Source organism: Juglans microcarpa x Juglans regia, chromosome 4S, assembly GCF_004785595.1.
Source record: "Juglans microcarpa x Juglans regia isolate MS1-56 chromosome 4S, Jm3101_v1.0, whole genome shotgun sequence".
In the NCBI taxonomy this organism is placed as follows: domain Eukaryota; kingdom Viridiplantae; phylum Streptophyta; class Magnoliopsida; order Fagales; family Juglandaceae; genus Juglans; species Juglans microcarpa x Juglans regia.
In genome coordinates this window covers 26,847,859-26,858,961 of record NC_054601.1, presented here as the reverse complement: position 1 = coordinate 26,858,961, position 11,103 = coordinate 26,847,859, and the positions used below count along the sequence as shown (strand labels likewise).

General features: G+C 35.5%; 1 protein-coding gene across 1 annotated transcript; it reads left to right on the top strand.

The window, feature by feature from the left end:
• Nucleotides 1-330: 330 nt before the first annotated feature.
• LOC121262221 (disease resistance protein At4g27190-like) lies at nt 331-7,776 on the top strand. The gene is made up of 6 exons (XM_041164616.1): nt 331-3,404; nt 3,777-4,169; nt 4,669-5,145; nt 5,833-6,243; nt 6,382-6,756; nt 7,406-7,776. The coding sequence occupies exons 1-6, from the start codon at nt 723-725 to the stop codon at nt 7,739-7,741; spliced, it is 4,674 nt and encodes a 1,557-aa protein (XP_041020550.1). The 5' UTR covers nt 331-722; the 3' UTR covers nt 7,742-7,776.
• Nucleotides 7,777-11,103: the final 3,327 nt, after the last annotated feature.

The following is an 11,103-nucleotide window of genomic DNA, read 5'->3' as shown; positions in this document are numbered from 1 at the left end:
TCCGCATTGTTTGCTTTAAAGATTTAGCACAGTTCAATAGTTAGTTTAGATACCATATGTGATGATCTAGTTCTTCAGACGCTGACCCCCAAAAACAAATATCTGTGTCATATTTCTTACATAATATTTGCATTTTCACACTTGTAATTATGTTAAAAAAAAAATTGAACTTTCAGCACAAAGCTTGACTGGATCAGGGCCTAACGAAGAAAGTTGTGAAAGAGTAACGGAGAGTGGTTGATCATCCTTTCTCTGTTCCTGCCTTTTGGCATATTGATAATTGCTATTTCTTTTCTTTATTTTTTCTTTTTTTTTCTGGTTTTTGGTAAAAAGCTTTCTCAATGCGTTCTTGGGTTGTCGTTCTATTTCCGTGATTCATTTTAGTACTGATCCGTCTTTATTGCATTATACCACTCCCAACTCTGTTTCTGGTCTGGTCTCAAAACCCCGCCCGCCTAGTTTTCATTTCTCTTTGCTTAATTTGGTTTCCAACTTCATCCTATTGACTCTTTACTCCAGCCTCCGGTCTATCAATGTCCTAAGGAGAGGTACTCGAACTTATTTCTTTGTTTTTCCCCGTGCTTTATTGCCATCGCAATTTCAACTTCTATATTTTTCCTGGTTTTCGTCAGTTTGTTTGAGTTTAAAAATTTTATAAAAACAAATTCCCTAAAAAAAAAAAAAATTAAGAGGAAGCTGGTGACGGACTGTGGCAAAGAAGAATGGAGGAGATCGTTCTTGCAATTTTAGCGAAAATCGCAGAGTACACTGTTCAACCAGTTGGACGGTGGCTATGTTATTCATGTCACTACAAGAGCAACATGGAGTATCTGAAGAATCAGGAAATGACGCTGCGGGATGCTCAGAAAGAGGTTGAACGCAAGGTTAAAACTACTTCAGATAACGGCGATGAAATAAAAGATAATGTAGAAACGTGGTTGAAAAAGGTGGACGATATTATCAAGAAACTTGGTGGAGGTGAAGAAGAAGCGGAATCGAGGAACTCTAATGTGTCATGCCTGAACTTGAAGCAACGACATCAGATGAGCCGGGAAGCAAAGGAGATGGTGGGTAATATTGCAAAACTTCTTGAAGAAGGAAACTTCGTCGGCGGCGTTTCCCATCGTCCTGCTGTGCAAGATAGGGTGACTCCAAGAAACGTGGATTACATGACCTTGGATTCGAGGATATCAATTACGAAGAGAATTATGGAGGCATTGGGAGATGCTAATATTAACAAGATCGGCGTGTGGGGGTCGCCTGGAGTTGGAAAGAGTACACTGATGAAAGAAATTTTCAGGAAAGCCAAGGAAGAAAGCTTATTCGATGAGGTGGCTCTGGCAAATGTGACGGAAAGCCCAAACCTAAGTCAAATTCAAGAAGAAATTGCAAACATGCTAGATCTAAAGCTTGATCCTAATTGTAAAACTGAAATGGTAAGAGCAGGCCATCTACGGGCGAGGTTAGAAAAAGACAAGGAGAAGAAGATACTTGTTATCTTGGATGATATATGGAAGCGACTTGATTTGGAGCAAATAGGAATTATTCCTTCCGAAAGATGCAAAGTACTACTCACATCCAGAGATCGACATGTACTAGCTTCTGAGATGGTCAACGAAGAGAACAACTTTAAACTCGACACTTTAGGAGAAGAAGAAGCATGGAACTTATTTGAAAAGATGGCAGGTGATTTTGTGAAAGATGATCTTGACTTGCGAAACACAACAATTGAGGTAGCTAAAGCGTGTGGAGGTCTTCCTATTGCACTTGTAACAGTTTCTAGGGCATTAAAGAACAAGAATTTGAGAATCTGGAAGGATGCCCTAGTGCAACTAACAAGACCCACTGCAGAACATGACACAGATATATATAAACCCGTATATACTTGTATACAGCTGAGCTATAATCATCTTGTTGGTAGAGAGCTCCAATCCCTCTTTTTGCTTTGTGCTCAACAAGGTTACTACATTTCCTATCGGGACTTGTTGAGATATGGTTTCGGTCTGTGTTTATTCTATGGCATTGATACATTGGATGAAGCAAGAAACAGACTAGAAAATTTAGTTAGTAAGCTCCAAGATGCTTGTTTGCTACTACAAAGTCCACGTAGCTCCGAGGAATTTTACATGCATGATCTTGTTCGTAATGTCGCTACAATCATTGCGAAAAATGATGATCCTAATATGTTTGTCATGAGAGGCGATGGTGGGCAAAAAGCATGGCAAGATGTGGATTCACTAAAAAGATGCGAGGCACTCTCTATTCATGGTGGAGATCATATCCATGATAAATATCTCAATGAAATAGAATGTCCTAAATTAAGATACTTTTATGTCCAGTGTGAATCTCGATATTTGACAACCCGAAGCAGTTCCTTCCAAGGGATGGACAAGCTCGAAGTTCTGAGTTTGAGAAATATACAACTTTCATCACTTTTGCCACTTACAAACCTACAAACATTGTGTCTTGATGGATGTAAGTTGGGAGATATTCATTGGATTGGAGAACTCAAGACTTTAGTAATTCTTAGTCTTGCTGGTTCTGACATTTCAAACTTGCCAGGAGAAATAGGGTCATTGACTGGTTTGCGGTTATTGGATTTGACCGATTGTTCCAAACTTAAAGTGATTCCTCCTAATGTCTTGTCAAGCTTGGTCAAGTTAGAAGAATTGTATATGCGAAACATCAAAGTCCAATGGGAAGTTGAAGGACCCAATAATGAAGGAAAAAATGCTAGCCTTGTAGAGCTAAAAAAATTGTCACACTTGATCACCTTAGAGATAGATATTAAAGATGCCAACAATCTACCGAAAGATTTGTTTTCTAAAGAGCTTGAGAGATACAAGATTTGCATTGGACATATGAGGGGTCTATATTTCTGGTATCGTGGGGAGGAGGCCGGCTTCTCAAGATCGTTGCATTTCAAACTGAATATGAGCAGCTCCCAATTGGACTTTGGGATCAAAATGCTACTAAAGAGGATAGAATATCTTTATCTAGACGAGTCGAACAGTACTAATAGTGTCTTGCATGAATTAGATAGAGAAGATTTTCAACAACTGAAGCGTCTCCATATCTTACGTAGTTGGCATCTCCCTGAGTTGAGGACATCCTTAAAAAACTTGAAAGTTTTAATCGTGCATAACTGTGATAAATTAAGATTTATCTTCTCATCATCGATAGCCAGAGGCCTTTCACTACTTGAAGAATTGAAGATAAGAAGATGCAACAACGTGGGAGCAATATTCGTGAAAGAAGAAGAAGACGGAATAGAAGAGGTGTTCTGTCGACTGCAAACCTTGGTGCTAATGGATCTTCCAAACCTCATGAGCTTCTTAAGCACAAGAGAAACCAATTCGGAAGGCAACGACCATGATCTTCAGGTGCCGCTTCTACATCATCAGGTACATTTACATAAGTCCATGTAAATCATGTGTCAAGCACACCATAAGCATAAACATGATTTAGTTGGCATTCCCTGTGCCCAAAGTATAACTGCATGCGCCTTTGTTAGGTTGTGGCGGAAGACGCCAACTTAGTCTTGGGGCATAAAAGTTAAATTTGAAAACAAAAATAAGATGAAATACACATAAAAAGCTTTGTCAAGGATATGTGCATCCTCGAAATTAGTTGGGACTTAATTCTCAACAATTGGTCCAATAAAAAAAAATTATAGCTAATAATACACTTGTTCCCCTGTTTAATTTTGCCTATTTTCAAATTCAAAGCACTGAAATCTTGATTTTTTAACTAACATGATAGACTTAATCCTGCAGCTTTCCTTTCCTAGTTTGAAAATGCTGCAGCTGGCAGGTCTGCCCAAAATAAAGCATGTTTGGAGTAAAGAGATCTTCAGGTTTCCAGATCTATTTAATTTACATGTTGCCAGATGTGAGAATTTGAAAAGTTTGTTTCCAACAGCCGCAGCGGCTACAAGTCTAACGCAATTGAAGTCTCTCGAGATAAGAGACTGTGGGGTACTGGAGGAAATTGTCCAGAGAGAAGACAGGACGGATCCAACAACGAGGATTTTATTCACTAGCCTAACTTTGCTAAGGCTTGAAGGGTTGCCAAAACTCAAGTGGTTTTTCCAAGGGGTGCGTGCTTTGGAATCGTCGTCATCTAAGGAATTACATGAGCAAGGAGGCACACTTTTCGGGGTTGATGAGGTAACAGTCCCTCATCAAATATATGAAAGAATGAATGAAAACAAAAATATTTAGCTTTATCGGGACCCATCCTCGAGGTGTAGCTACACCCTCGATGGGTGTAGCACTATTTATTTGTTAACGAAGCTTCTAATTACATGTATTCTAGATTACTATATATGACACTAAAATATTGTTTCAATAGTGAATTGAGATTTTTTTGAATAGTGAATTGAGATGAAAATAGTTGAGATAAAAATTAAAAGTTAATTAAAATATTATCAAAATATTATTTTTTAATATATATATTTTTTCGATTTGAAAATGTTAGATTGTTTATTATATTTTGTTTAAAAATTTGAAAAACTTGTAATAATTAGATGATATGAATTAAGGTAGATTCGGACAAGACCTATACATGCATGCAGCTCCACAAACCAATTTTCTCTGCTCTGCCTTTAATCGAAGCAAGTGCCTTTTTTTTTTTTTAATTGAAATTTGTAATGACTTAATCCTGCAGGTTGCCTTTCCTAAATTGACAAATTTGCTTCTATGGAATCTACCCAAAATAAAGCGTGTATGTAGTAAAGACCCCCAAACAATTCTCAGGTTTCAGAATCTACAAAGAATTCATGTTTCAAAATGTGCGAGTCTTAATAGTTTGTTTCTAGCCTCGATCGGTACTTGTCTTAAGCAATTGAAGCAAATTAGAATTAGTGATTGTGGGGTACTGGAGGAAATTGTTGAGGCTGAAGGAGGAGAAACAGTGGAAAGGATGTTGGTGTTCGAGTTCCCTCAAGTAACTTCTTTGGTTCTTGAAAATTTACCGAGACTTGAGTGTTTTTACAAGGGACTGCATATTTCAAAATGGCCAATGCTAAAAAAGATGGTGATTGAAGAATGCGAGAAAGTTGAGGTACTATTTGCTTTAGGAACAGTTGAAGAGAGGCAGTATTCTCAGATGTCAATTAAACAACCCCTTTTCTGGGTGGATAAGGTAAGAGATTATAAATTATTTAGCTCTATTAAGATTTTCACATTTAGGTAGAAGACGTAGAACTGACATCATTTTCATGAAAGTGAATGAAAATTTTACATCCCAAAAGTATAAAATCATTTTGATATGTCTTTAATTAAGTTGATGAATTTAGTTAATTAATCTCTTTAAATGGTATACTTAATCATAATATGATAATTACTAAAAAAAATACTCAGTTCTCCATATTCTATATATCATGGTTTTCATTATTTAAAGTTTTTACATATTTTTTTATTATTTTAGCCAGTCACATTAGATTATCTATCAGTTTAGCTAAATTATAAAAATAATAGTTTTAAATTTGTTTTGTTATTTCTTTATTTTAAGCCCTCTTCGCCTACCATAAATCCAATTCAAAATACAAATAGAATTTTTACACTAGAGATTCAAAAGCCAAGAAAGAAGCAAGAAAAAACAAATTAAAAAAGGAAGAGGTCCAGTTTGCTTGTTGAGTAATGAAACCCAGAAAAAAAGTTTCAGTTCAAAATCTGAGAATAGGGAGTTACGATTATGATAGAATTCAAGTTCCGTCTCTTTAATTTAATTATTTTAACTACTAGTAATGGAGATGGTAAAATATATTATCTGTGTTCATGTATTTTGTGATATCTTAAATGAAACTCAGTGTTGTGATGAATTTAACAGAGGCCAGTCCCGAGCTTGGAGATATTGAAAATTTCTAAAATGGAAAAGTTGGAAATTATATGGAACATCAAGGACTCCCATCAACGCGACATGTACAACTTTCCAAAACTACTTCATATTGATGTTTCATTGTGTGAGAGTTTGAAAAGTTTGTTTCCAACAGCCTCGATTGCTGCAAGTCTCCAGGAATTGCAGTCTCTCATAATAACAGGTTGTGGGGTATTAGAGGAAATTGTCGAGAGAGAAGACGGGACAGATCCAACAACGAGACTTTCATTCCCCAACCTAATTTGTCTAGGACTTTATGGGTTACCAAAACTCAAGTGGTTTTTTCAAGGGGTGCATACTTTGGAATCGTCGTCGTCCAAAGAATTGCACGAGCAGGGAGGCACTCTTTTCGTGGTTGAAGAGGTAATAATCCAATCAACCTCTCTCTCTCTCTCTCTCTCTCTTAAAATTTTCAGCAATAGAACTGCATCTCCACAAACCAATTTTCTTTGCTCTGGTCTGTCCTGTCTTTAATTGAAACAAGGGATTTTAATCTTGCAGGTTGGCTTCCCAAGTTTGAAACTACTCGATCTGTATGGTCTACCCAAAATAAAGCATGTATGGAGTAAAGACTCTCAAACAATTCCCAGCTTTCAAAATCTACAAGTAATAATTGTTGGGAAATGTGTGAGTCTGAAAAGTTTGTTTCCAGCCTCGATTGTTAGATGTCTCGAGCAATTGGAGAAAATTAAGATTTATGACTGTGGGGTGGAGGAAATTGTTGCGGCTGAAGAAGGAGAAGCAGTAGAAATGACGTTGGTGTTCCCTCAAGTAACTTCTCTATGTCTTGAAAATTTAGAGAGACTCGAGGGAGTGCATGATTCAAAATGGTCGATGCTGAAAGAGATGCGGATTCTTGAATGCGAGAAAGTTAAGGTAAGACGCTATAAATTATTTAGCTCTATTAAGATTTTCACATTTAGGTAGAAGACGTAGAGGCTGACATCATTTTCATGAAAGTGAATGAAAATTTTACATTCCAATATTATAAAATTTTGTTAACTAATCTTTCTAAATTATAAATTTAATTATAATACTAATCATTAATAGAAAAATACTCAAATTTCGTTACTCTTGAGTATGAGGTTCATAAAAATATATATGTATTTTTTTTAAAGAAGAATATACCAAAACTATTTTTAGTATAAAATATATTTAACGTATTATATGAAATTACATCAATTTATCAGTTTTTTTTTGTAGAATTTCTTTACGGCTTTAACACTTCTTTTCTTATTTTTATAATAATATCATGACATAATAAAAGCCAACTTAAAGGCCCAAACTGAAAGTCACTTTTACAAATACATGATGAAATGTATTTATTTTGAACAAACGAATAAAAGTCCTTATTTGAATTGTTTAGTTTTCTTTTTATTTAAAAGTAAAACAAAAACTATATATATATATAACATAACTTTTTTTATTAATTTCAAAGAAGCCGAGAGCTCTCAAGTTAAAATATATCTGTTATAGTGTGGGATGGGGTATGTGTTAACCACTCATCTTCTGACGAATTTTACAGCTCTTATTCCCGAGCTTGGTGATGGATAAGTTGGAAATTATGAGCCGGAATGTCACTATTCAAAAATTGTGGGGTTCTTGTTATGCAAGGTGTTTGCATGCCATGGAATCTTATCGGCTTAGAAGTGATTTAATGAAAAATTACATATTATGGAATGATAAGAAGATGTTTACACGCCAAATCGTGAGGAGTATTAAGGCTCACCATCAATCTGCTCCAGCGAATTCCACCTCAGAGCAGGATTCTAACCAACACGACTCCAAGGCAGCAGATGCACTAACAAACTCTGCACAAAGGAATATTGCAGATGATTCTAGAAGGCTCGTACAGTGCTGAGGTGTCAATCATGAGTGTGTAATATTGGTTGAGAATTGTCTACAAAAATAAAGTGTCATTAGACTATTGTATTCAAGAAATCTGTAGCCTTTCAAATGTATTCGTGAAATGAATCCAACTCTGAAGCATTTTTGCAAACACCTTTCTTGCACTCTTATTTCTATTACTTTTCAAGGTGACATTAAATGATAGATTCATAAATAAAATATAATTAATAACTTTCAATCATCTAATGACACATTATGAGATGATGAATAGCATTATTCTATTTAAAAAGCAAGAGGGGCAAAATGGTAAAGAGCCATGTGCCTTAATAGCTTCCTGGTCAGTAGGGGTCAAAATCGAAGCCTTCGGTGTGGTTTTTGGGCAAGACTGAAACCGATCGACGAGAGTAAATATGGAGGAGCAACCGACCATAACCGGTCAATGGAGAGGAGAAAAACCAGTCGTATCTACTCTGGTAGTTCTCTGGCAGTTCACGGTCGGTTCTCGATTTGAGCTAACAGCAATAGTGGTCTGAGAGAGTAGAGAGAGAGAGAGAGTTGCAGAGGAGAGAGAGAGGATGAGAGAAACTGAAAATCAATCGGAGAAGTAGAAGGGAGGTAGAAGACGATATAATATCGAAATGACGCCGTTTGGTTTTAAATCGAACGGTGTCGTTCCACTTATTTTTTTTATACGTTAAGGCTAAAATGACGCAGCATCGTTTCAGTTGTGTTTAAAACACAACTACAAGCATAAACGACGCCATTCCACTTAAAATAATATACCATCGGCCGGTTCGGCAGTTTGACAGTAGTTCTTGCAACAGGTTTGGTCAGTTCTTGTACATCCCTAATGGTCAGGGACGAAAGAAAGAGTCGCGGAAAAAGACAGAGCAATCGGACATTTTGTGTTCCCTACGCTAACAGAAATGGAACTTGATGAATGGCCAGTTTTCAGGTCTTGCTGCGACATTTCTTACAAGACTGCCAAATCTGTTAAAGTTTGAAGTATCTAATTGTGGCTGGGAGAAAATATTCCCAGCTTACGAACTTCTTGATCGAGAAAAACAAGCAATAATAGTCACACGATTAAGGCAACTAGTGCTGAAGCGTCTATCTATGCTTACAGTTGCACATTTGTGGAAAGAAAACACCTTCCTATGCTCTGGAGCTTATTCCTTCGAGTTCCCCATCTATGGAGAATGTAATTGTGAGACTATGGACATGTTTGGATTCAAAGATGTGTTGAGATGGTTTGTGAATAGTATAATAAAATATTTTTATAATATTATTTTTTAATATTATTATTTTTTTAAAATTTGAAAATGTTGATTTATTTATTATATTTTATGTAAAAATTTAAAAAAATTATAATGATGAAGTTGAGATGAGTTTTTAATTCAAACTAGGACCAAGACGTTCTGTCACGGAGTCTTGAGTACACCAAAGCTGTTGGAATTAGCATGATTTTAATATTGTCACACATTGGCTTCGGTAGTCAAATCACTATGACACAGCTCAATGGTTATTCTGAGAAAGGCTTAAGTCTATTCCCATCTTATAAAACCATGAATTTTAATATTTGAATGTAATAATCCGTAACTGCAGTATGCAATCAACAAATTATATATATAAATATATATATATATATATATTTATATATTCTCCCACGTCTTAACACACTAGATAGTTTAAATATATTAGTATTCGATACGAACTTTGGTGTTTTTAGCAACACTTAATGCTTGTTGTTAAGATACAAATAGATAATTAAATATATATTTTTCCATTAGGTTAAATTTTGGAACAAGTAAAATTGGTGTTTTACACTCATCAATAACACTAATTTTTCTCTCATTATAATTACTGGAATGGATTAAATATAACGTCCCAAACTGAGCCTACTAGGCCCAGTCTTAGGGGAGGTCTCACTACTAGAAGACAAAAGAAGAGAGAGGAACGAGAGACAAGAGAGAGGAATGGGAGACGAGAAGGGGACAACGAAAAAGAGAAGTTGTCAGGAGGAAGGGAAGTGCATAAGGAAAGGAAAAGAAGAAAACGGAAATGAATGGAAGATGTCAAACACGTAAGGGAAGGCAGCAAATCCTCACCACTCCCTAGGACAAGCAAAAAGAGGGGCACATGAAAAGTGGGGATAAAGGAAACGGCCAGAAGATTTCAGCGAAATTTTTTCAACCACGGCTTCAGCTTCTTCAACCTCAGGAGAGGAGCTCTAGCGACGAGATCTTCACCAGAAAAGTAGAGCTTTTAATCTCCATTATACAGAGAGTATGAGAGATCATGAGAGACTGTAAATAAGTATATTATAATAGACTCTACCCTCCCCAAAAATCCCTGTAAACGTAGGCTTTATGCCGAACCACATAAATATGTGTGTTTCTATCTCTTTTACATTCTCAGCATTTATTTTTCATTTACGGTCATGGATATACGCACAGCAGCATTGGATCACACCAGGGGTTATAGACTACACCGATTGAGGCCCAAATAGTTATAGCGGGCCGGAGATGACTCTTTCTCCCTTTCCAGACTGTTGTGCAATTTTTGTCATTAACATGTACTATTAAACACAGAGAAAACAAAATTTATATAAAAAAAAAAAAAAAAAAAAACAAGGAAAGCCAATTGAGTGGGATGGCTTTGATATTTCCTTGATTATTTTTTTCTTTTTCTTTTTTAATGAAAGGCTTCGTTGATGATACTTTGATATTAGAAGTTTTTATTTTTATAAATATGTTGTTTTCTGTCAATGGGAAGGTTTAGAATTCTAAAGAAGATGATCAAGATCATCCTTAATATGCATGCAGCAGCTAGATTAATGTCGCATTTTCAATGCAGAGTTTGTGAATCCCATGGTAATAGTTTTTTTCTTTTGAAGTCAATAGGGCAGAGGACTCGTCATTCCCATTAATATTAGTGAAATAAAACATAGTTTAATTATGATTGCTTGTTTTATTTATTTTCAAATCTCTCTTTTTATATGATTTTTTTCTCTTTCATTTTTCAAAATCTAATAAAACATCTTAACTCAAATCATTTCATTACTATTTACAAACTATTTCATTATTATTTACAAAATTTTCATCTCTTCCCATTACCTAAACATGTAAGTCTTTTGAAGTTTGAATTTTGGTCGACCTCCGGCTGCATGTACGATAAATAAATTTGTTTAGAAGGTTTATGTAAAGGCAAGTGCTCTTCTTACTTTAAAAGATGTATTTTGGGACCTTTAGAAGTTGAAAATTAAGTGAAAACATTTTCATTTCCTATGGGATATTGCTACCGATATTGTGTTATATGACCTTTATTTTATTCTTAATCTATCTAGACAGTTAAAATTAAATGAGATTCTATCTT

Coding starts and splice junctions, on each gene's coding strand:
- LOC121262221 (XM_041164616.1), top strand. CDS start 723: ATGGAGGAGATCGTTCTTGCAATTTTAGCGAAAATCGCAGAGTACACT. Junction 3,405..3,776: donor TGCCGCTTCTACATCATCAG/GTACATTTACAT, acceptor TTAATCCTGCAG/CTTTCCTTTCCTAGTTTGAA. Junction 4,170..4,668: donor CACTTTTCGGGGTTGATGAG/GTAACAGTCCCT, acceptor TTAATCCTGCAG/GTTGCCTTTCCTAAATTGAC.